Source organism: Pinus tabuliformis, chromosome 8 (assembly GCF_031772625.1).
Source record: "Pinus tabuliformis cultivar Carrire ecotype Pingquan chromosome 8, CPIR1, whole genome shotgun sequence".
In the NCBI taxonomy this organism is placed as follows: Eukaryota; Viridiplantae; Streptophyta; class Pinopsida; order Pinales; family Pinaceae; genus Pinus; species Pinus tabuliformis.
The window spans coordinates 945,108,449-945,135,113 of NC_142294.1; the positions used below are offsets into that span (position 1 = coordinate 945,108,449).

Sequence of the window (26,665 nt, forward strand, 5' to 3'; positions counted from 1 at the left end):
CATGTGGGCGTTGTATTCCAAGTTTGGTACCATGCATAAGGCAGTTGTCCATCTCAACAGTTGGCAACAACGATGTGCTAGGAGAGCACGTATCTTGTCAAACATGCATACTGTTGTTGACTACATGCAAACATGGACAATGAGATACAAGGGAGCCCCGTTACACTTGCCCAAGATGATGAAGCCTAGAGCAGTCGAGTTGAAGGCACGCATTCGGAGTTAGATCCAGAACTATGAAGATCTCCCATAGCTCATTAGTAGTTTGCAGGGTTCCCATGCACGGATATTTAGGAGTATGGATGTTGTTGTGTGCGCACATGTGATTCCATCTATTGGGACACTCGTCGAGGCAAAGATGAAGGCACAAGTCCAACTGGAGCTTGACTCGTACTTTGATGAGTTGATGCGCATAGCCACCAACGCAGACTTGGTGATCAGTGCAGACACCATGCATTAATATGTCACTGGTCCAGCCACACTGAAGACAATGATGTGCATGTTATTAGAGGAGTTAGGCAGAGGAGCTAGAGCAATATACCTAGATGCAATGGAAGCAAGAGTTCGTTCCCAGAAAGATGTCAACACATAGTACACGAACACCATCACGAACTACCAAGCTTGGCATCAGTTCGCCACCATCGACCATTGTGAGGATGTCGAAGAGCTGGTCTTCCTACAGTTGTCTGAATCATAGTGATGTCGTGCATGGCTTGCTCAAGCATATTTTGTCTCACATGGGTACATGTTCAGATTGTATGTAACATCTTGTCAAGTGGAAGTTCAAGTGTCAATAGTGGGCTGTAACAGTGATAGAGTAGATGAAGAGTCATAAGGGTAGATAAATAATCGCAAAGGGGAATGTCAAGGGTCACCCCACCCTTTGCTATATATAGTCCCTCATAACGCGTTGTAAAGGCTTTTGGTTAGCAAAGCTTCTGATAGGAGTATCTTAGAGAAAGTTTCGATAGTATTGTAACAAGCCTTGGCTTCTCCACTGTGCATAGCTAGTATATCTTTTTGGAGGAGCAAGCGGCAATGACTGTAACGTTCCACTGTCGGAACTAGTCGTTGGTCATAGTTGTATTGTATGAGTGGAACTTTCACTTCTTAATATAACAGAGCCAGCATGTTTCATGCATATGTCGTATTATATTTCAGTTATCTTGTTTACTCTAAATGACATATGTATCTATTTGCTTATGCATGTATGGCTTTCCTATATAAGTATGTATGAATCTTACTGAAATGTGTTGTTGGTTTAACCATCACTTTGGATTGCTAGCTTACTTGCCTTCCAGTTTGTGATGCATCTTTGCTCGTGTGTTCCCTTCTTAACTCCGTGCTTTCACAGGTTTCCAAGGGGTGCACTCACCTCACCCTCCGTGTGTTAGAACCGTTCATGCACCTTCCTTGACTTGTTGCATATGTCACACCCTTGCTACCAACAAGGACATCTTACTTGCCTCTGCGCGCAACCACGGTTAAGGTGATACCGTACGACCCATTGTTGGGACTCCTACACCAAATGATCTGAGGTTTAGTTGGGACTTCTTACCGGGGAGATCCCCTGGCATGTTGGCGGGTCCAACACCGTCAACAGAAGACCCAATTTCTGAACTAGGCAAAAGGTCGAATTATAATTAGAGATATTTCTTGGGTAGAAGACCTAATCACAGAGGCACAACAGACCAAGCTTACGAGGCTACTTATTTTTCTTAACTAGGTTTGACCTAGGTCTTTTTATGTTCAATTTGACTTCCATTTTCATTGGAAAGATAAGGTTGTATCTCTTGTTGAATTGACTAATTTCTCTAAGGAAAAGGTTGTTGGGTTTTTCCCCCATATGGGATTTCCCAAGGTAAAATTCTTATGTTTCTTGTTTTGTTGTCTCTTTATGATCCTACTGGAATTTTGTTTCTACTATTGATGTCTTCTATGTAACTACTTTATGATGAATGCGAATGAAAATAACATTAAATTAATAAATCGTAAGTAATTATCAGTTTATCAGACGTATTAAAAATCAACAACATGGAGAGGGGGGGTGAATCAGTGTGAGATAAATTTTACCATTTCATAACTTTTCATAATCAAACAATCATATAATAATGAATCATAACCATAAGCATCATATCATCAAATAGAACAATGCATCATAAATCTACCATCACATCAATAACACATTAAGAAGTCAACACATCACAAAGAGACGCGAGCTTTTATGTGAAACCCCATACGAGAGAAAACCACAAATTCTTCTTCATATGCTTTAATTCATTACATATATTTGCAAGCTCTGACTTGCTTGAGGCAACCACCCCCAAGAAATGCAAGATGCCACTTATGGTAAGGTGTAACCTAATTGAGGCACCAACCTCAAAAGTATGCATGCAGATGCTCATCATAGGATACAACAAGATTGAGACACCAACCTCGAAAGTATGTAAGCAGTTGCTCATTGTAAGCTACAGCTTGATTGACGCACCAACCTCAATGATGAGAGGGCTCTGTGTTGCTCTAAGCTCCAACCTCAGTGGAGGCACACACCTCCTCCTTCAACTACTTGTGGACCTCTATTTCATATCATTTTCAAACTAGATCCACCATCATCATATATAGTTATATGTTAATAAAGAGATCTACAATTTGCCTCTTTTTGGATGTGCTTCTACAAATTGAACACTTTTTGGCATCAATGCTATAGAATGCACACGTTTTACTTGCTAATAGTGCAACAAAATAAAAAATATATAAAAATAAAAAATACAAACCCAACTTGTCACCGGGAAAAGATCGAACTTATGACCTCGGGTTTCTCACTGGGACTCAATACCAATTGCATTACTCGATATTGCTTGTGGGGTAATTCCTTTGGTATATAATTGTTGAAAGTCTAATGACAAAAGTTCAAATGAATAAGGTGTAAAGCCCAAATTACCATATTATACAACATACATGTCATGAACATAGAGTTCAAGGCTTATATTTTGTCCATGTAGTCAAACTGACCAATCATTGTCACCCATGTCAATCCACATCACATGGGTTCTTCGGACCACCTTACCAATCTGACGTGCCAATTTAATGGACAATCAATCATTTAACCAAGCACTCGATGTGTCGCTAGTGGGTGTGTTCCAATTGGCCACAAGAAGATTGACAACAAGCTTAGCTACAAACTCTACTTATATGGAAAATACCACACACAAACGTCCGCCAAAACTACGCTAGATATGGAGGATTTTCATTGTAATGGAACCATTAAGCCAGGCAGAACCAAAACCACACTGTTCACAAATATAACCAAAACAAAGCAAATGAAACCATAACCTTATACATTGTATCAATATGCAAATGTGATCAGAACATAATCAAAATTATGTGCTTCACATCAATATGCAAATGTAACCAAAACAAGCCAAACAAAACCAAAATTATATACTTCGCATCATCTCTGAACTCAGTCCATATATTCTTGTTTTCGAATGTGTGTATTGTTGAAATATGTAACTAGGTTCAGTGTTCAGAATGGTATATGTAACCGTGATTTTATGTATTTAATGAAAAGAGGAAAATAAATTTATTATTTGTGTTATTGAGGCATGGGTTTCATGCTCAAGGAAAATTTATTTTTAGGTCAAGCACCAATTGAGTGCTTCTAGGTTTGTCATAAAGTCAATTGAGTCATTATCATATATTGAAGACCGATTTGGGCATGCTACATATTGCAAAGAAAAATTTATTGAGTCAAAATAGAGTCAAAAGACCCTCCAAGAGCTTGTCGTGGGACAAAGATCAAATCAGCCTACATGAAGGAACTAGTTAGACTCAAGATAGCAATCTGTGCCCCTCCCAAGCCTATAAATAAGGAATTCGACTTCATTTGCTCACTCACTCAAGCAAGTCTCGATCTCCTCAAAATAGAAGCTGGAAAAGGATGAAGAAGATCAAGATCGAATTTTTTGGGCCTCTCTCTTTCTCTCTCTTTCTTTAGGGTTTCTACAGTTTCTGGGCTATGAAATTCAGAATTTGCATCAAAGTTGTGAAGCTACAAGGTCGAAGCTGTGAAGCTACATCAACGTTGTGAAGCTACATCGAAGCTACAAGGACGAAGTTGTGAAACTAGTAGGTAGAAATTGTTGAAGCAGCATCAAGGTCGAAGTTGTGAAGCTTCTAGGTCAAATTTGTTTAAGTTGTTAGGTCAAAGTTGTAAAAATTGTTGTTGGGGTCAAAATTACTGGAGAATTTGTTGGAAGGTCAAGTTTATTGCTAAAAAGAAAGCTCATCAAGAAGGAAGGATGACTTGGTCTTGGAGGGTCTTGGTCAAGGAATATAGGTCTTGGAATTCGTCAATTGAAATTCTATAAGAAGAGAATGATTTGGGTGTGTTTTCCTCTCAGTTGGAGAGGTTTTGGCCCTGGTTGATAGCCTATATCTTGTGTCCTATTGTCTCATTGTTCTTTATAATTTGGTAGTTGTTTGATGATAGAAAACACTAATAATAATAAAGGAAAGAAGAAGTTAATCAAGTAAAGTAAAAATACATCACAAGAAATTATCAAAGAGAAATCACCTACACTTGTGCCCCCTAGATTTCTCAATATGTATGATGAGAAACATGGGTGTATATATATATATATACACACAGAGAGAGAGGGGGGAGAGAAAGAGAGGGGCCCACTATGTGATCCAGAGCCGGGAGGGGGAACTATACTCCAATATTCATGCCTAGAAACTCGGGGCTTAAACAAGGCTAACAGGTTTATCATATGACCGTGCTCTAACGATTGATCAATGGAATCCATACGATCTAGAGCTTGCAAACGACGCCACCCATACTCAACCTGTCTCTTTTCCATATGACAATGACCACACTACCATCCCTCAAGACTAGGTCCCTAGGGGTCCCTGGTCATCCGCATGATGATGCCCTCATGCGACATGGTAGCTCATGAGGGGTGCCACATGCCACCCAAATTCAGACTTTCCACCAATCATAACCTGCCAAAACTCCTTGCCACATGGAAATCCCTAGTGGCACCACATCAACTTGTTGATATTATTTGTTGACGTGTCATGCCACGTTGTTGCCACATCACACATACGACCTGTACTTTGTTGTATGTTATTTTTAGGTATGTTTTATGCTGAGAGTAATTTACTTCAATTTTTCATTTTAGCTCAATATCAATCCCAAATTAGCAATCACATCAGCATGATAGTAAAGTGCAGATAGAATATAAACATAAACATCATAAAACAAGCCAAGACGAGGACACAAGATGCGGCGCAGGCAAGGGACAAACCCCAATGTGGGGAACCCTTGATCAATTCTTCTTATATTCTTTAATAGTTCAGTAGTGAGAGAGAGATAGTACATATACATTTGAAGTCAACACTTGACTTGCCAAGTTAGGAGATCAAACATCAGAGATCTTCACCATGAAGACAAGTGGGGGTAATTTGGTTGCAGGCCGACTTTGACGAATTGTCACATAACACAAATAAATTCATATCTCCATGAATCCATGTCGGAATCAGATGATCTTTAGATCAAACTTACACCTCTCCACAAGAGGAATCCAAGAAAAATATCCACTGCCATAAATAAGGAGGCCCACATGGAGTTTGACCCTAGTTTCCAATTTTAACATTGTCACATGTCCAAGTTGCCATGTCAGTGCTGAGGGGGAAAGAGATCCACGTGTCATGCACGTAAGAGTCCACATCATCATTTTTGACCAATCATCGTATGCCATGTGTCATGTATCTACCACGTACATTCCCAACCAATGTGTGCCATGTGTCAATTGTCTATTGGCTCAACGGGATTGATTAACTGTCATGCAACTTTGACATAATCCATCATTTAATCTTTTCATCTAGTTATCAAATTCATCTAATCTACAAAAGTTGTTTGACTTTTAACAGAGTTAAATGTCATGTATGTTCTACTAAGATCCATTGTTGAAAGAGTCGAGGGACCATGGATGCACCCAAAATGTGCACACTTTTTAACACATTAATATTTTGGGTTTTTTCCTATAGTTTGAGACTCCAACTAATGATGATTTTCAAATGGTCATAACTTCTTATTCAAGAAGAGTTTTTAAGAGAAGGATGTATCGTTGGAAATGTCTCAGCAAGACCTACATGATCATGTTGTTTATAGGATCATTAGGGCACCATAACTGCATTAAAAACTCAAATAACTTCAAGTTTTTATTAACTTCACTGGATGTGATCCTATAAGAAACTTAGCTATCAGACTACTTCATAGAGGGTACTACTACTTCCTTATGCATTATGAATGATATTGTTGTTGTCTCAAACATACACAATGTGCAACATAACATCCATGAATGCAACCAAACATATTTGAGTCATGAACTTAAACAAATGAAGTATTGTGCCCACAACAACAAACAATCATTAATATATGACTAACATGGGAACATAACTAAAAAGATGTTTGTCAACATGTACAAGGTAAAGCCACCCTGTACAAAGTAAAGTAAAGCAAGGCCCAGACATGGCCCATGGTAGGCTTTTTATGTTCAAGCAAGTATTTATATTCAAAATCATATCAGATGTAAAGAGGTAACAAATGCTTGAGTCAAACATTGCATACTTAGGTTTGTCGAAGGCTTCGAACATACCAAAATTTGTTATGCCTTGTAACAAGTGAAAGCCATTAAAAAAATTATTTAAGCCCATGAATTTGTTGCTAAAAATTATAGGGAACGAGATCCATTCAAATCCAGCAACAAGAGGTAACACATTAACATGCTAACCCATGGTTTTGAGGCCACATGGCCAATACATGTGCAGAGGGGGGGTCAAGGAGGTAAAATAAATGAGAAAAATCAGGTTTGCACACCAGAAAACTAAGAGGCCCACAACCATTATTATTTTTCTCAAAACCAAAGAAAAAAGCTTTGAACTAAAACACGACTGAATGGCAGCCGAAAAAGGGTTTGAACTAAAACACAACTGCCGAAAAAGGGTTTGAACTAAAACACAACTGAATGATAGCCCTGTGACCATAAACGTCATACCCAAAAGCAATATAGAAGTTGAGCTACCAAATGAACAAAGAAGTCGACCCAAAGTGCAATAACCCAAGCAGTTGCAAGTGCAATATAAGCTAGGATGAGTTGTCATTTAATAGTGAAGCTAAACAAACAACAAAATCAATCTATGTACAGACCATGCATGGTCTTTTTCCATTCTAAATTTTCATATACAAATAAAAAAAATCCAAGATTGGTTTTGATGGAGAGAAGTTGAATCACATCTCGACCATAGAACTATTTCAAATACAAGAAAAAGTCTCAAGATGAGTGAAGGCAGTGAAAAGTAGAAAGTTCGAGTAACAAAAGTGATATGATCCCAAGAGAGGAACATGAGGGGTTAAATGTATATTTAATAGGGTAAATATGTATGTAATAGAGGTTAATCTCATAAAAGATCCACATGGGAAACCAGTTAGAACAAGTATATATAGACGTGAATATAGTCATTCCCGAGATATGAATATATTTTAAGGGAAATTTACAATTTTATAAATGTGGTAATATTTATATAATATTGACTTTGTATCATTGCACCTCGAAAAGGGAAGTGCATTACACAGATCAATATGGTGTGGGAACTGTCATTAAAAAAGTTCAAGTCCATAATGCAAAAGAAAAATATTGCAACCCATTCAGAGATCCTCTTCAACTCAAGTTTTTTGAGCGCCTAAAAATTGAAGTATTAGTTTCTTTTTAATTCATCTTAATGCTTAATATTTCAGAATTAAGATTTAAGATGGATCTATACTAATTATAAAATGTGAAGGAGTCCATACTAATACACACAAATGTGATTAACATGGACACATTTGTGTAACATTTCCTTATCTTTGTTATTCTGATCCCTGGAAAACATAAAAGGAAACTATCCAGCTCCACGTAGGGGAAAGATCGACTCCCATATTCAATTTTGTTGTTTTCATATAACCATGCTCAGTCATCCTTAAGATCACCTAAAATTTGATTTTTAAGCCTCTTCTTCACACTCCAACTATTCACCAACCAACTGCAAGTTATCTTCAAAGGCTAAATGAACACAAGACAAAAATATCAAATCGTGCATGGCAATGCCAAAACTACAAAAAAAAATATGAATGAGCAGCATAAATTTCCTGATTTGGATAAAAAAAGGTGCTTACTCGCCCTGTTCTATTTCCACTTCAAGGTTAGAAAGAATCTTCAAACAGCACAATTCATGTTCTCGTCATAATTAGGTGGGGCGTATAGGCTTTGTCTCACTAACATCTTTGTTTAAGCCAAAATACTGATCCACATTTGGCTGAGTTAAGCCAAACCTTAGCTGCTGATTCAGCTACTTGGCTGTTTTTCATTGTCAATATTTTCATGAATGACTATGATGGAAGTGCTTTCAAAAGAACGTGGATTTTCGTCAAGATGGGCAAAGTATATGAAACTAAATGCATATCCTTTTGCTATGCTATATACCTTATAATGGGTGCATCAAACCATTGCTTGTGCCATCAAGTATTCTGCAACATAAAGGAAAGGAGATTTGCATATAAACATGCAAACTATGCGAAACTCTGCAAATAATTGTCTCATATACTTAGGAAGTCGTAGCATGGCTTTATAGGTACCTCCTTAAAACTCTTAGTTATATTTGCAGTTGCTTTGAATAAACCTGTCTTCATCAAGCCTAGTGTACATCAAGATAAAGTGCACCAGAAAACAAAATAATTTGAGCTACTGCTTTCGTCAACATCTGCAATTTGTAAGGGCATTGGAAACTTGAGCAGCAAAAGTATTCCCTTCCTATCAAGCATACTGTGAACCAAAAACCTAATAAGTTGACTGATATGGTTACCATGCAAATGGAGGATGATGGACACTTACGACCAGCGGTTGTGGTAATTGGCTCTCCAGATTTGGATGAGAATGTATTGCAAAGAACAAATGCAGTGTGAACCTTTCATTGTCAAGTAGACAGCTTGAAGTTATTGAAAGAAAGTAAGAATATGTTTGATCAATTTGCTGGTGCAGACTCAGATGAAAGTAACTCAGCATCAGGTTCAGATGGATATAACCCAGCATCATTTGATGATTCAGTACGTGGAACCACTGCTTTACCTGGTATATTAGGATTAGCAGTCTCAATTTTCTCAGTTGGAAGGCTTGAAAGCACAACAGAGTTCCCATCTGATTGTGTCGTGGAAGTACCACCAACCATCACAGGGACATAACATCCTTCAATAAAACCTTGTTCATTGAGTTTACTTGTGAATCTATATGTTACCTGCAATTTGAGTACACTAAAAAGTCAGTAATTTGATAATGCATAATACAAAAGATAACAAATCTGTTTCAACTTTAATAAAAAATCAGCTCTAATAGCTGGCATGAATTGGAAGGGACAAGTTCTCACTGGACTTCATAAACAAGCCATACCTCCGGTCTCTTCTTTAAATTTACTGACACAGCTCTGGACATAGCAGATAATTTTCCTTCCAAGAGCTTGCTCTTCAAATCCTTCTTTACAAGGGGAGTGAACTGCCGATCAAGAGAGCGTGCTGCATACAACCAAGATATGACTGTGGCCAGTAGGATAACTCCAAGATATGGTGTTGAATTGGCAAGCGATCCAAATCCCAATATGAGTACCTGCTGAATGAGTGCACCTCCTGATTTCCCGAGTGGATTGCAGACCACATCTATTGCAGCTTTACCCTTTACCTGTTCAAACATCACCCAGAGTTACCCTTTACAGTTCAATGAGTTTGTGTGTGTGTGATATGTATTGCACGTGGCATTTGCAATGACAAAGGAAAGAATCCAGGATTGATGAAATTAAATGTCATAACCCACTATGATATATGTCTAACAGAATATCTCAAGGACAGAGGGATTTCGACAAGTGGAAAATTAAATGGACCTTGGTATCTTCATCAAGAGGAATGTAAGCCATTTCTTTGCAAGGATCAAACAAACTGTACTTTGCACTCTTGCTGAAGATATTCTGCATGGCTCCAACGTAGACTGCCGCTAACAATGGCGTTACTCCAAACTTAGCCATCAATGGAGTTAATGAATCACTACCTAGCACCAATGCAAAGAATGCCGCTCCTGTCACAAGCAACACGGTTGGAGTGATGGTAGCTGCAACGCCCCATCCATATTTTCTGAATATATATCTGCTTAGAAGCATCATACTGAAAGTCACAATTCCAGTGTAAGTAGAGAAATCCCCCATAAATGCCGAGTACTCATTAGGACTTGGAAACTGTATCAGAAGACACATTAAAAATAGTTAGAAACTTAGAATCTGAAAGGGCATAGGAATAACCAAAATGATAAGGCATACAAGAACCTCAATCTGCAAAACATAAAAACAGCATGCATATCCTCCCCATAACATTTTAAAATAGGAAAGTCTCAGAGCAAACAAAACGAAGTAATAAGACAAAGAACAGAACGCTATCGTGTTGACAATGACAATAATCCTCCTAATACAATTAGAACTAACATAAGAGGAACATTCAAAATAAATGATGTGTTCACGTCAGATCCAACACAAAATGCCTAACTTATGGTTTCTTAACAAATCCAGCTTGTACAATTTAAATATGATAAGAAATGAACCCCAGAAATACCTGAGCCTTCAGTTTGGACTTCCATGTCACTTCAACCAGATTTATACTTATTCCGTAGGCTACAACAAGAGTAGCCAGGTCTCGCACATACCTCGAATTCAGCAAAAACTTTGCACTCTCAACCATCCCCAGCTTGGGTTTTTCTTTCTGCGTGCATATTAACACCATTAGTTGACAACACACTTCATTTGAGGGAAAAACTTAACTACAATTCATCAACCAACTAATTTACAGGGCAGGGAATTATACCTTTTTCCTTGCTTCTGCCTTTGGTAGTGTTGGATCATTCACCACATATTTGTTTGTCCACCAGTAAATTCCAGCTATTATAAGTCCCAAACCAACTACCAGGCTCATCATACCTCTGAGTGATACAGCCCAGCCATCCACACCTGGTCCCAGGTTTGTCCTAAGATGTGAAAAATATTTCACAGTACGGCCAGAGAAGACCAAGGCTACATTTGCCCCCAATCCAAAAAGAGGATAAAACTGTTTAGCTTCATCAACAGTTGTAATCTGTCATGACAATGATAGATATTATTAGTTCTATTTAGGCAAAATTCAACTAACAAAAAGATAAGTCCATAATTGCCACTGTTACTACTCATGACCATGTTCTCAGGAGGTAATGTTTATTAAATGATAAATCTGAAAAGAGGAAACCGAAAAAGAAAAAAGAAAACATAGCTAGCCAAACTCCTTATTGCCAGTGAATTTGGACATCTCTGGAGAATCGTGAACTTGATCAAGTTGAGTGGAGATGGCACGAAGCAGGACTTAAAAAGTTTGAAGAGTTGAAAACTTAGTGGCAAAGGAATCTCTGCTAACTTGGTCCAAGGTATGGCTAAAGGTAAAAAAACACAGATCTATCATGCGCTGAGGTACAAACCTTTTCTCAAAGTTTTTTCCATTAGAAAAAAATCACCTCAACAGACTTGAACCCTCTCTGCATATGATAGATCCGGAGTTAAGATTGATCATTGCTGGTTTTTAAAATATGTGTGTGTGCGTGAACGCGCCATGTCTCAACTCCATGTCGCGCATGGAAAGAATTACATATCTCCTTCATATTGGGCTGTAGAAAGCACCTCTCAGAGCAAAGATGCATAAAAGGTCCCCTTGACCTTATATAGAGCTCAGGACAACCAAGTGCTCATGACAACCAAGTGAAGTGGTGAAACACTATGTTACCAGAAACGGGACGGTTGCCACCGTTCCCCGTAAAAAAACGTATAAGAAACGAGACCAGACGGAAACATCGTTTTCTACGGTGGTTTGAGTTAATAGGTGCATATATTTTATGAGAAATCTTTTACAGGTAGTAGTTGGCTCTTTTGCAGGTCGTTCTTAGCGCTATATTTTCACTCTTTATAGTAGATTTCATGCATGTGTTCATTCAATAACTTAGAGGCCTATGCCAAGTATACAGAAAGTTGATATTTTTGTACTATTGTCCCTTTTTTAGTTGATTTGTTTTCCTTTAACATGTATATTGTTAAAATTCATAGTTTAAACATTATTCTATATGTGGCTCAAATTCATAGTTTAAATACTATTCTATATTTGGCTCAAGATCAAGAAATTCACATTGCAAATTCTATTTATTGTTATATATATATATATATATATATATAATTTGGATTTTTTTTAAGGAAACAATAATTAGCCGAAGGCCCAAAATGCATAAGAATGTATACACTTAATTGACTAGGAAGCATAAGAATGTATATATTTAATAGTCAATTTGCTAAGCATCAGTTTGGTATTCAAATTATTTAGTTTTTTAATAAAATTTGGGCTGGAAATTTAGTTGAAACTATATTGAAAATTGAAACTAACTCTGTATTTTTCACTTTTATTTTCATTTTCTCTCTCCTCGTTTCTTGAGTGCGAAACCTCCAAACTCCGTTTCTCGTACCGTTGTCGTTTTCGTCTCGTTTCTCGTTTCTCGTAACATAGGTGAAACGTGATGTGGGGACTTGGAAAGGTCTCTCACACTTTCTGGTATCAGAGTAAGTTATGGAGGTAGAAGTTAGAACTGATGATGCCGTGAACTGAATATTGTATAAGCTGGAAGAATGTATGTTTCCTTTATAGGTAACAAAGCTACTGTGTAGTTCTAGTGTATCTGATGGCGTTTGAGTTCTGTCTGTCTTTGATAAAATGTCTTAATCATATTATCTGAGATGAATTTAACTAGTTCCTGTTATTATAGACTTACTTAGAGTAAGCCCAACAAATTATCAAGAAAAAATCCCAAGATGATGAAATAATGGTGGCCCAAACAATGCACAATTGCCCATGGAATTCAGATCAATACAGCACTGTGTAGCGAAGATGTCACTATGGTAATTCCCATCTGTCTTGAAATATACTGCCTAAACAGCTAGCCCACTTGCTGAATTCTTAGAAGCATTTAAGGACTGGCATTATCGAACCCAAGACCAAACTCATTACTTCTCTATTTGGAAAAAATATGAAAACAACCATGATAAACCCAATTCTGTAGAACTGGATCCATAAATTGTGGAAGCGCGATAGATTGACCATAATTGCTGACCCAAATAATGGGGGTAAACCTTCCCCTCTCTAGACGACATTCAAAAACCGATGGGAATAAGACCAACCCATTTCTTGTCTGTTTGAAAATTTGCTTGTTGGCAAAAACTATTAGCAATCAGAAAGAAGCTGGAACTCATTCCTTATCAGAATCGACAATAAAGATTGCAAAAGAAACAGTTAGAGAAGGAAATAATCCATTTATTCTCAATATTCTATGAAACGGTGAAAGTTTTCAGGTATCTATTTCATTTATTCTCAATATTCTATGAAACGGTGAAAGTTTTCAGGTATCTATCGACTCGAATTCTATTTGAAGAACAATTTTATCGAAAATTGCAAATGGCCAAATATTCATTGTAATGGAGAAAATCAAAATTTTGCCACAGCAAAAAATGGTTGAAATTGATTACGTGCATTGTTGACGTTACACATGATAATAAACTCAGACAGCAAACATACCTGATTGGCAAAACCCCAAAACAGCACCGAAACAACCACACTTCCCCATAATTCTGCCATGACATAAAACACACAAAACGTCCATATACGAAGAATAGCAATCGGTCCCAAAAAGCTCGGACCTAACATCTGAAGAAGCTTATCTGCCAACCCTGTGGGGTGCAAAACATTTTTGAGAGGATACAGAAAAAACCCAAATGCGCCGAAGAAGCCGATGAAGGGGAATATGCAGGAATAGAAAAGCGCTTCTTTGGATAGAACATTAGAAAGCTTAGTGTAGACAATCATGAAGCCAATAGCCATTGGCAGGTTAACCCAAGTCTTCAAAAATGGTATAATCTCTGCACTACTGCCCTCAGCTGTCACAACCAGTACATCCTTTGTATCTCTTAGAATGGTGTAGTTAAATAATATGCAAAAGAACATAAATCCTAGAGGTATCACTTTCTTCAGTGTTCTAACATCTGCACCTAAGAATTGCTTTGAAGGAGCTACAGGCACTGAGGTAAGGTCTCCTGCCCCACTGGAAGGGGCTGCTGCTGCAGCTGCTTCCCCTCTGATAGACAAACGCTCTGAGCACTTCAAATTCCTCTGCCTCAGAATTCTCATAGTTGTCAAGAACTGTGAAGTTTCCATAGCTGCCTTCCTTAAACCCCCAACACGAAACCCCCCGCTAAAACCCAAACCAGCCGGATGATGCAACAAAGGTTCTTTCGACTTCTGTCTTGCGCAACAAAATACAGTTTTTGAGGAATTTCTAACTCCAGGAATTGCATGTAAATATGGCAAACTTCTTATTCCACTGGCCATGTGGGTTCTGGCCATTTTATTGATTGAAGGTAGACAAGATAACCCTCCAGCACAGGCTCCTTCCATAATGCCGAAATTCAAAGGAAACAAAATAAAGAAAAGGCTCGAACAGATGTACGCAACAGGCTAACTGCAATTCTGGCAATGACCCACAACAGCAAATTCCCTTATGGTAGTGCCCTGCAGCATGAAAGGTAATCCTCTTAGCCAACTTTCAGTCAAGACTTGTCCTGGATCCTCTTCAGCTTGGCAATCAAATATCCACACTCTGCCCCTGCCTTTTCTACTTAGACAAACTGAAACTTAGGCATATCACGCCCACCAGACTGAAAAGTATGAGGATTTAACTCTCCACTCATACCTGGAGACGATATAGCTGGCGCAGGCTGACTTCCAGGATGGAGTTTTGGGTTATCCTTCTTCCTCGCTCACTGTTGAGCCTCCATACTCCGAAATGGATATGGAAAACTCGTATTGATGTAAGGATAACTCCAAGGCTGAGGCTTGGACCGGGCCTGCAAATCCACAAGCATCTCAAATTTGTTGTGGCTCCTTCATTTCATATTGTCCCATATGCATGCAATCATGCTGCTTTCAAACTGCCTACTTGGCTCTTGCCTCTCCCTCAGACTAAACGATATAATTCCTCCACCATAACATAACCATGAAAATTAATGTAGCATTCCCGTATTTTTAATCAGTCCAATTATTTGATGCCTAGTCATTACATTCGCTTTCCGGTATGTTTAATCAACCCAATATTTCAAGCCTAATCATTTGATTCCCTTTCCAGAACATGAATCATGTCTCAGATCCCATACTCAAACATAAACATGAAGAACTGTTGAGTCTGATAAAACGTACAATCGATAAACATGTTTATAAATTGTGTGGAAATTCAATTTGTCCACCTTGGTAAAGAGATAAGGTTGTCTCAAATTCCCAAGAAGAACTGTTGAGTCTGAAAAAACGTACAATCGATAAACATGTTTATAAACTGTGTGGAAATTCAATTTGTCCACCTTTGGTAAAGAGATAAGGTTGTCTCAAATTCCCAAGAAAATGGCAATTCGTCTCTCCCATGATCATCGCACATCGTATAGATAAAAAAAAGATACAATAGCCATTGGAGCCTCTCTCTACCTGTCAACTTTATGGCCGTACCTAAATAGTGCCACGCTAAAATACTGCAGTGCACGCAGCCCAAAAAAGAAAGGATATTGAGCTTTTAGAAACAGCCCACTTTGCAAAAAGACAAAGAATATATTGAGTTTAATCAATCATAGCTAAATTTATTACATTGCAATTTTATATCGATTTTACTAAAATGAAAGACACTATACCTTTCGAGAGGACATGCACAAATAAGATGGGAGGAAGGTTGATTTGAAAACTAAAATGTGTTTTATTCATTAAATATTTTAATGAATAAGATATAACGGGCTCTCTTGTCATTGTGATAGTTCATTTTTAACTTCATATGAAGAAGCCTCACAAGCTTTTAGCATAATAGAGTTGGTTGTGAATTTAAACTTTTTAACTTTGATTTTCATAAGTATATAAACCTTTTTTACTTTATCTCCCAATTAAATTTATAAAATTTTATTATATTTAAATTAAAATAATTTTGAATATTATTAAAATTAATATGATTATATAAATTAAATAGATGACAAATATTGATAGTTATCAAATATTTATCATTGGTAATGTTAAAAATTTATAATGCTATTATAAAAGTGGAGATAAAAACTAAAAGTTATTTGGAAACTTTTTAATTTTATTAATTGAATTGTGTAAATTATTTAGAAATATCTTAATTTTATTACTTGATTTGTATATATCATATATATATTCACATTGTTAAATCTATATCATTGATAATTTTTTATTTTTTATAAATGAAATTTTTAAAAACTGAATTCAAAATAAACCATATCTTTCAACATAGCCATATTTAAAATAAAATAAAATATATTCCTTTTCCATGCATAAAGCTCTTATATTCTATTTTTACACATCAAAATGTACCTCACTTAATTATACATATAAGTTGATTGATTTTATTGCTCAATTTTGAAAAATCTCTTTTCAACTTCATATTCAAATTGAGTACATATACCACATTACACGTTTAACCCTGCCTTTTTAACTCCATAGGATGTATGATTATTTTAAATTTTGAATTACACCATTTTCATATTACATAAGAGTTTTTCTTAGAATTTATATATTTTTAATATTTAATTTAACTATTTTATAAAAATTATTTAACAATGAATAAAGTAAAATTATTTATTTTTATTAATAAATAGTAAATTGTAAGAAAAGAAATCTTAAAATTATAAAATCTTAATGTTATAAACAAAGTTTATAAATGTAGTAGAATATTCAAAACATCTGAAATATATAAATATAAATGATAGGATAATAATATATTATGTAAGAAATATATAGAAGATATGGGATGATGATATGAAAATGTTACAAATAAGGGACCATTTATATATTTAGGTAAGTGCCCTTTCGTGAATGACCATGTCCTTGGAGACATGTCTCTTCAATACTAATTATTAGTTAATTAATCATTATTCATCATTATTAATACTTATATCATTTCTATTATTTTTATATATATTTTATTCGTAAGTCTTTCTCTTCAAAGAGCTTTGTCTTCAGAGCTTATTGCTAACAAGACGTGCCATATGTTTCTTTGTCTTTTAATCTTTTCGCATCTTTCGGAGTTCTTTGAGTTGTTATCTTCGTTGATACATGATGATAGGATCCTTTGAGTGATAAACAAAATTGTCATATTGAGAAGAGATCTGACCATCATAAATCAATCTTTTGTGGAATCTTTTGGTTACTAGAAACTTGTGATTAATTGTTATCACTAGATTGAATTGTGCAAACTTCAGTATTCTTCATAACATAAGTTTGTTGTTTATGTTCTGAGTGATACAAATACGTAGATTGATTAACATGCCTTCTATTGTGATTCAGATGTCGAAAAGGAGTTTTGGTGATTTGATTTTTTGTTAGCATGTGTATGACAATTTCCTTATTTACTTTAGGTGTCGATGTTGTTGAGTTAGTTACAAAACCTTCACTTGCAATGTTCAACGTCTGAATTGTAACATCTGAGTGTGTTTTTCTTAAACTGGCTTGTCTTCTTCTTGATTTGTGATATTCAATGGATCGATATTCAATCTTTTTTCTTCAATTTGAATTTCTATATTCGAAGATTTCGACGCCTCCTTCTCAATAAGTTGTTGTACCTTGTTCTCCAACGACTTCTTGTCCTTCCTATACTTTTTAATTTACGTTAGTAATTTTTCACTATGGTCTTTAAGTCAAGAAACTTCTTTATTTTTGTTGGCGGTGATTTTGTCAACTTCTCTTTGCATATTTTGTAGTATTTTTTTGCCTTCTTAAAAAAATAATTTTGAGATATCTTGTATGTATTCTGGAGTTACTAAATTTGGCTTCAATGTAACATCTAGTAGTGTTATTTTTTCTTTTTGTATGAAAATGTCAAAAAAAACTTTAATTTATTTATAACCTTTTCAAGGCTCTTTAGACCTAAAGTTGGTTGGTCTTTCTTGACTGTAGGCTAGTTTGACGTTTCTGGTTTTTTACCAAAAGAAGGGGCCGAATCAGATTGTTTGTCAGTGTTGGGTTTTCGATTAAGAATTTCCTTTTCAAATAACAAGGATTTTTCAAAGGATGCTTGTAAAGTAGGTTTTTGAGTCCTCTTTACCCACATGGTTATGTCATGAGGTAAAGCCTTCACATAATATGTGATAATCATATTTTGAGCTAGCAAATATTCAACATGGATTTTTTTCTTTAATGAAAGATATCTAACATTGAAGTCTTTCACCTTCTCTTTATTTTGTATTTTCATGTTTGACAATTTGTTGATTAAAACCTTTGGTGCCTTGTCATCTCTAATTTTTCAAGAAACATAGATTCAAACTGCACCCATGAAATAATACTACGAGGATGCTCAGTGAAATACCATGTAGTGGACTTTCCCTCAAATGTATAAGGGAATAGTCTGCATACTACACCCTCAAGTCGGATTCTCTTTTTCCTGATATATCAACACAAATGCTTTGATGTGATCTTTAGTAGGTTGCTTTGAATCTGGGTCAATCTTTCAAAGTAACTTGTGAGTGTTCCTTGGGATAGGATGCTGCACACTAGAAATGGAAACAACATCTTGATTAATCCAAGGAGTTGTAGGATCATTTTGTGGGTTGTCTTGATTGTTTCCTGGATTTCTTTGGCTGTCTTCCATCTTAGGGATCATTAATATTATTATGACTTAGAAGATCCATGTTCACTGGAGGAGTTTACTAAGGAAGAGGGTGAACCAGGTGGGGAAGGAAAAGAATTAAAACCTCCAAGAAAAGTCAGTTGACTGGACTCACCAACGAATATCTCAGATGTAGGTTGGTTGAGGTCAATAATTGTACCAGTAAGAATATCACGCAACTTGTTGTTTATTGTAACAGTATTCTAAGGTATGTTGAGTACCATGGGTTCTTGTAAGTGAAGGTCAAGAGGATGTTGGAAATAATACTGAGGGGGGGGGGGGGGGGTGAATCAGTATTATCAAATTCTTTTCAATATGCCTTCCAGATTTATACTTTAATTTATTCTTCAGATATTGATCATTAATTTGTATGTCAGTGCCATATAATAATGAACAAGAACAAGAAAAATAGATAAGCAGACCAAAGAACACCAGATATAAGGTGGAAACCCAATGTGGGTGAAAACCACCTACTACAATAGGTCTCTATCTTCTTTCAATTAGAAACTTCTTTTACAAGGATTTTGTACTGGTGTAGTCCTTTACCAGTACGCAGGCAGCAACCTGCAAAGAGCTACAACTCTCTCTCGTTTTCCAGTCTCTCCTGGAAGGGAGATACAACCCCCTTTGCTCTTTTACTTCTTTAAGGACCACGTTTCATTAATTTTCAAACTGGATCCAAGAAGATCAAATAATCATCAAGTACATGCAAATCACCCAATCTCCTTATTCAATCAACCAATGAATCACCCAACTTCTCAGAATGCTATAAACAGAAAAGTAATACCAGAAATCTAAACCCAGAACTCTGTAGCAACAGATAAAAGACAGTCAACAAATGTTTCAAGACAGGTCCGCAACTTCACCAATATAAACCTGCGGATATCCGCAGTCTTTCTGTGCCTGAACTGCGCAGATCCGCACTGGATCCTTCCGCTGATCTGCGTACCATCGCACTTACTCCTTCTGCTGAACTGCGTACCTCAGCTCAGATCCGCACCTTCACTGACGGTCTAACAGCGTACCTCCGCACTAGTCCTTCTGTGTCTCTGCGTACCTCCGCAATGTGCTTTCTTCTGCGCTGCGTACCCCACACTGCGCCTTCTGCTGCACTGCGTACCCCCACACTTCGTCTTCTCCTGCGCTGCGAACCCCCGCACTTACGCCGTGGATCGCCTGCGAACCTTTGATTAGGGCCAAATTAACAGTCCTCCAATGTGTCAAAGACAGTCAGATCCACATATCTGATCATGCACCTGAGAGATCACGACTTATCAATAGATTTGCCTTAAGTTTTCTCCTTGATTTAGATCCAGCTTTGTAAAACCAATCACCCAAAATTTCAGATCTTAAGATATTCAAAATTTCACAAGTGTCTAGCCAAGTGATCTCCTTCCCCTTTTTATAGTCAAACCCTTATCCACACCATGGGACAAAACCATCAAAAACCAATACAAGGGATCCAAATCGGGGTTCAATAAATTAGATCCTATACCACGGGTCAAAACCATAGGATCGTAAAAGACGGGCTAAATACCAAGGGCCAAACATAGGATACCCCACGTGAGCGCGCTTCTCTGCATTGGAGTGAGTGAACTGGGGGACCGCACCTTATGAACGGTGAACCTGCGGGTATGTCCGCACTCCCTGGACAGCGAACCTGCGGGTCCACACCTTTTGAACGATGCACTTGCGAACCTCTTATTTTCCATTATTTTAAGAGCCTGAATAGAGTTTTGCCACTTGAGTGAGTTGCCATCAAGTACAACACCTGTACCATAGAGCCAAACCAGAATCATAATGTCAACAATCTCCCCCTTTGGACTTGATGGCAACCTCAAGATCCTCATCGTCATTCTCCCCCTTTGACATCAAGGGCAAAGGGTTATGCTCCCCCTGAGACCATGCTTAAATCTTTGATCATGCTCCCCCTGATGGTAAACCAGATCTACAAACCATAATCCACCATACACCATAAGAGAAAGAGATAGAGACATATTGCAGCAATATTTAGATCAGCATCCATGTTCTCCTTTTGTGCTACCATAATGCCAACAATGCATTATATGTGCTCCCCCTGAACCTGTGCCATTCGATCTTCGACCAATCCATAAGCCAGCAAATGTACGCGTATACTCCATATGAACCTCGCGTACAACCAACAATCTCTGAAACAGATGAGATTCAACAACAAGATGATACATCAACAACCCCCAGCTTTTGCCTGAGGTATTCAAAGTTCTCCCTGGGCAATGGTTTGGTGAGTATATCCGCAACTTGTTCCTTAGAAGGAACATACTCCAACTTGACCTTTTGTTCAAGCACTTGTTCCCTGAGAAAGTGATACTTGATCGGTATGTGCTTGGTCTTTGAATGCATGACTGGGTTCTTTGAAATGTTGATTGCACTTGTATTATCACATAAGATGGAGATAGGTGGAGTACAAGTGATCTGAAAATCCTGCAAGGTTTGCATCATCCAAAGGAGTTGAGTGCAACAAGATGCAGCAACCACATATTCCGCTTCAGCTGTAGATAAAGCAATCGAACTCTATTTCTTGCTGAACCAAGATACTAATCTGGAACCCATAAAGAATGCACCACCACTTGTGCTCTTCCTGTCATCCACGCTTCCGGCCCAATCTACATCGGTATAAGCATGAAGTGTGAGATTTGTATCTCTAGGATACCATAAGCCATAGTTTTGAGTTCCTTGAAGGTACTTGAAAATTCTCTTTACTGCCTGAAGATGAGTTTCCTTTGGATTTGCCTGAAATCTTCCAACTATTCCCACTGCATGCATGATGTCTGGTCGGGTACCTGTAAAACAAAGTAGACTTCCAATCATAGATCTGTAGGTTGTTTGATGCACTGCTGGTGATTCATCATTTGCACTGAGACTACATCCTGTGACCATGGGGGTACATACTGGTTTTGCATCTTCCATGCCATATTTCTTCAAAATCTGCTTGAGATACTTGGTTTGAGACAAGAAGATCCCGCCTTCATTTTGTTGGATTTGCAATCCAAGAAAATATGTCAGTTCTCTAAGAAAAGACATTTCAAATTCTTTCTGCATCACCAAGGCAAAGCTTTGACTCATAGCTTCTTCATTGCTGCCAAAGATAATATCATCTACATACACAACAAGTATTAGTAATTTGTCATTGTCAATTTTTATATAAAGATTGCTATCTGTTGATCCCTTTGAGAAACCTTGTTGATGAAGATATTTGTCCAAACGGTAGTACCAAGCCCTTGGAGCCTGTTTAAGACCATAGAGAGCCTTTTTTAGTCTGCATACAAGATTTGGATCATTGCCAAGGACGAAACCATCTGGTTGCTCAATGTACACTTCTTCTTCTAAGTCTCCATTCAAAAAAGCTGATTTTACGTCCATTTGAAATACTTTGAACTTCTGAAAGCTTGAGAGAGAAAGAAACATTCGGATGGCCTCAAGTCTAACAATGGGAGCAAATGTTTCTTCAAAGTCTATTCCTTCTTGTTGAGCATGCCCTTTACACACAAGTCTGGCCTTGTTTCTAATTACTTCCCCATTTTCATTCAACTTATTTTTGAAAATCCATTTTGTCCCTATGACATTCTTATCTTTTGGTCTAGGAACCAACTCCCAAGTGTTGTTCTTTTCGATCTGTTCAAGTTCTTCATCCATTGCCTTGACCCAACACTCATCTTTGCATGCCTCTCTTACATTTTGTGGTTCAGTGGAGGATAGCAATGCTAAATAGCTTGAGGCTTCTGCAATTGTTCTTCTTGTTTGTACACCTGCTTCTTTCCGCCCCAAAATCTGAGATTCTGGATGATTCTTCTGAACGTACCTGGATGGAGTTTTCTCTTCTATCCTTATCTGTTCCTCTGGTGCCTCTTGAGGTTCTTTTTCATCATCTGTCTGATTTGGAGCGTAGTCTACATTCTCTTCGATATTTTCATGATTTACTTGCCTAGGGATGTATCCTTTTTCATCAACCACTACATCAATGATGTCAACAATTCTTCCAATCCTTTTATTGTAACACTTATATGCTTTGCTGTGGGGAGAATAACCAAGGAGAATGCATTCATCTACTCTAGGTTCAAGTTTGCCAAGCTGTTCATCAGTATTCTTAATATAGCATCTGCTCCCGAAAATTTTGAAATGCTTTACCGAAGGAGTCTCACCATACCAGAGCTCATGAGGAGTTTGAGTGCTGTTCACTCGGACATTTGTTTTGTTGAGAATAACAACCGCAACAAAAGCAGCTTCACCCCAGAAAGTTGCGGGAGTCCCAGACTCATCAAGCATAGCACGAGCCATTTGTTGGACCATTCTATTCATCCTTTCCACCACTCCATTTTGCTGAGGTGTCCTAGCTGTAGAAAATTCCCTTCTTATTCCATGTTCTTCACAGAAATCGAAAAATTCATTTGAGGTAAACTCCCCACCTCTGTTGGACCTGAGGCACTTAATTTTGTGATCTGATTCGTTTTCTGCCAAGGCTTTGAAAGATTTGAATTTTTCGAATGCTTCGTCCTTGTGTTTCATAAGTCCCAACCAAACCATCCTAGAGAAGTCGTCAATGAATAATATAAAGTATTCTTCTCCTCGAGGTGACCTTGTCCTAAATGGACCACATACATCTGTATGGACTAGTTCAAGAGGCCTGCTAGATGATCCTTCCTTCTCAGGGAAGTTAGTTCTGGTTTTCTTACCAAACTGACATGATTTGCATATGGTGTTGTCTGGAATTTTGATGTCTGGAAGACCACGAACTGCCTGGTATTTGCATGCTTTCCTTATTTGTGAAAATCTTAGATGCCCCAACCTCCGGTGCCATAACCAATGTTCATCATCTTTGCTCAAATAGCATTGTTTTTGTCCTTCTTCAAATATGTATAGATTATTTGGAGTTCTTCTACCTTTGATCGTTGTTTTTCCTGTATCAAGATCACGAACGCTACATCCATTTGATCGAAATATTACCTCGGTTCCTTGATCGCACATCTGACCGACACTCAGTAGATTATGCTTCAAGCCATCAACATACAAAACATTTCCAGCTTTGACCTTTTCTTTCAAATGAGCAGTGCCTTTTCCTTTTATGGCTGCAGGGGTATCATTTCCAAAAGAAACTTTCTTACCCTTTTCTAAAGCAGTATATGATTCAAGTTTTTCTTTATCACCTGTCATATGCTTCGAACATCCACTGTCGATGTACCATAGATTTTCCTATCCTTCTACATAAAAAGCTATCCCACATCTTTCTGGTTATGGTTCCTTTATTCTCCATGTTCCGGTGCTTGAGGCTTGTTCCTTTGTCTGCCGAAACCTGCTCCTGCATTCAGAATCTTCATGACCGAAGTTATTACAAATAGAACATTCAATTTCATTTTCAAGGACCGAAAAATTGTTATAGGTCCTTTTCGTAATCCCGGTCATACTTCTTTGTTTTTGAGCTTCCCTAGTCATGATTGTCTTATAGGCAACACATTGAGCTGCTTTGTGACCAAAGTTATGGCAAGAGAAACATTGGCCATTGAAGAAACTTCTGCGATTATCAAATCTACTAGCCAAATGATTGTAATTTCTATTGTCATCCATTCTTGAAGCAAATTGAGAAGTTTTTACCTGTGGCTCGTTGTAGCTTTTGTTCACCCTTAAGATGGATTGTCCCTGGTTTACCTGGTAGTCTCTGTTCGTTCTTGATGTAATTCATCCCTGCTTTACCTGATGATCTCCATTGGGCTTTTTGTCATTCCTCTTTGCTGCATCAAGACAACTCTTTGAGGTGGATGCTTGAGATGTTTCTCCATTATAACCTAGACCTGTCTTGATTAGTGGAGAACGCTATACATTGATAATCTCATCCAAAGTTTCAGATCCTTTAACAAACTTAAGATTAAGAACCTTTGTTTTCTCAATTTCTTTTCTAAGGCCAACAATTTCACATTCTAACTTCTCAAGAGATTTTTCCTTTTCATCAAGTTGAAATTGCAGAGTATCAATGATCACATTCTTTTCTTCTAAACATGTCTTGAGTCTAGAAATCTCTTCATAAAAGTCATCCACATTTATAGCATCCATGTAATCATCATCTTCAAAGGCCATTAAAAGTTTATAATCATTACCTCGTTCATCTTCGTCACTATTTGATAGGCCATCACTATCTTCATGAGTGTAGTAACTTTTCTTAGTTGCATTTTGTTTCTTGTTCCATCTAACAGGTTCCTTTCCTTTGTCAATCTTATCCTTGTGAGGACATTTGGCAGCATAGTGACCGACTCTTCCACAAGCAAAGCATTTGAAAGGTAACTTACCTCAGAAACGACCAGTACCCCGTTGAAGATTTCTGACAAAATTTGATTCTTCTTCTTCTTCTGACACGTGTCCTGATTCATAGTACTCTCCTTTGCCTGAAGCCTTGAAGGCAACTTCTCTCCTGTCTGATGGACCTCCTTTCCTCATTTCATAAGCAGTTAGAATTCCGTGTAGCTGTGACATTTTAAGGCTTTGTAGATTCTCCTTTTCTTCTATTGCAGAAACTTTAGATTCAAACCTAGGGGACAAAGATCTTATAACCTTTTCAACCACAACAGCCTCTTTTATTTCTTCACCCAAATTTTTCATACAATTAACAATCTCATCTACACGAAGAAAATAGTTAGCCACACTTTCATCATTATACATCCTGAGATTTTCATACTGAATTCTGAGGGTTTGAAGTTTTGCTCGTTTTACCTGATCATATCCTTCATAGCTCAGAACAATTTTGTCCCATATCTCTTTTGCGGATTTAAACTGCATTACCTTAACAAATTTTGATTGAGATAGGCATCCTAATAGGGTATTAACCGCCTTTGCATTTGTTTCATATTTCTTCTTCTCAGCTGGATCTATAGGAGTTGCTGATGGAAAAGTATACCTTGTATCTATGATATCCCAGACTTCTGTACCAAGAGATTGAAGATAGGAAGTAACTCTTACCTTCCAATAAACGAAGTTTGTCCCATCAAAAATCGGTGGCCTGATTGATGCTTCCCTCTCATAGTTGCTCATCATGAAAGATCTTTCTTCAAGCTATCAAGCTTCTTCTGAAGAACCTGCTCTGATACCAATTGTTGGAAATAATACTAAGGGGGGGGGGGGGGGGTGAATCAGTATTATCAATTATTTTCAATATGCCTTCCAGATTTATACTTTAATTTATTCTTCAGATATTGATCAATAATTTGTATGTCAGTGCCATATAATAATGAACAAGAACAAGAAAAATAGATAAGCACACCAAAGAACACCATATATAAGGTGGAAACCTAATGTGGGTGAAAACCAGCTGCTGCAATATCTCTCTATCTTCTTTCAATTAGAAACTTCTTTTACAAGGATTTTGTACTGGTGCAGTCCTTTACCAGTACGCAGGCAGCAACCTGCAGAGAGCTACAACTCTCTCTCGTTTTCTAGTCTCTCCTGGAAGGGAGCTACAACCCCCTTTGCTCTTTTACTTCTTTAAGGACCACGTTTCATTAATTTTCAGACTGGATCCAAGAAGATCAAATAATCATCAAGTACATGCAAATCACCCAATCTCCTTATTCAATCAACCAATGAATCACCCAACTTCTCAGAATGCTATAAACAGAAAAGTAATACCAGAAATCTAAACCCAGAACTCTGTAGCAACAGATAAAAGACAGCCAACAAATGTTTCAAGACAGGTCCGCAACTTCACCAATATAAACCTGCGGGTATCCGCAGTCTTTCTGTGCCTGAACTGCGCAGATCCGCACTGGATCCTTCTGCTGATCTGCGTACCACCGCACTTACTCCTTCTG

The 26,665-nt window shown here is 37.4% G+C and overlaps 1 protein-coding gene across 2 annotated transcripts; it reads right to left on the bottom strand.

The window, feature by feature from the left end:
- Positions 1-8,495: 8,495 nt before the first annotated feature.
- On the bottom strand, positions 8,496-15,175 carry LOC149238616 (ADP,ATP carrier protein 2, chloroplastic-like). 2 transcript variants are annotated; one of them, XM_089373111.1, is made up of 7 exons: positions 14,877-15,175; positions 13,706-14,695; positions 10,934-11,200; positions 10,685-10,831; positions 9,967-10,314; positions 9,483-9,767; positions 8,496-9,330 (listed from the first exon to the last, which is right to left on the bottom strand). In XM_089373111.1, exons 2-7 carry the CDS (start codon positions 14,579-14,581, stop codon positions 9,061-9,063), a joined length of 2,193 nt encoding a protein of 730 aa, XP_089229237.1. In that variant the 5' UTR covers positions 14,582-14,695; positions 14,877-15,175; the 3' UTR covers positions 8,496-9,060. The 2 variants fall into 2 exon arrangements, with proteins under 2 accessions (XP_089229237.1, XP_089229236.1); XM_089373110.1 differs by lacking the exon at positions 14,877-15,175 and having other exon boundaries at positions 13,706-14,864.
- Positions 15,176-26,665: the final 11,490 nt, after the last annotated feature.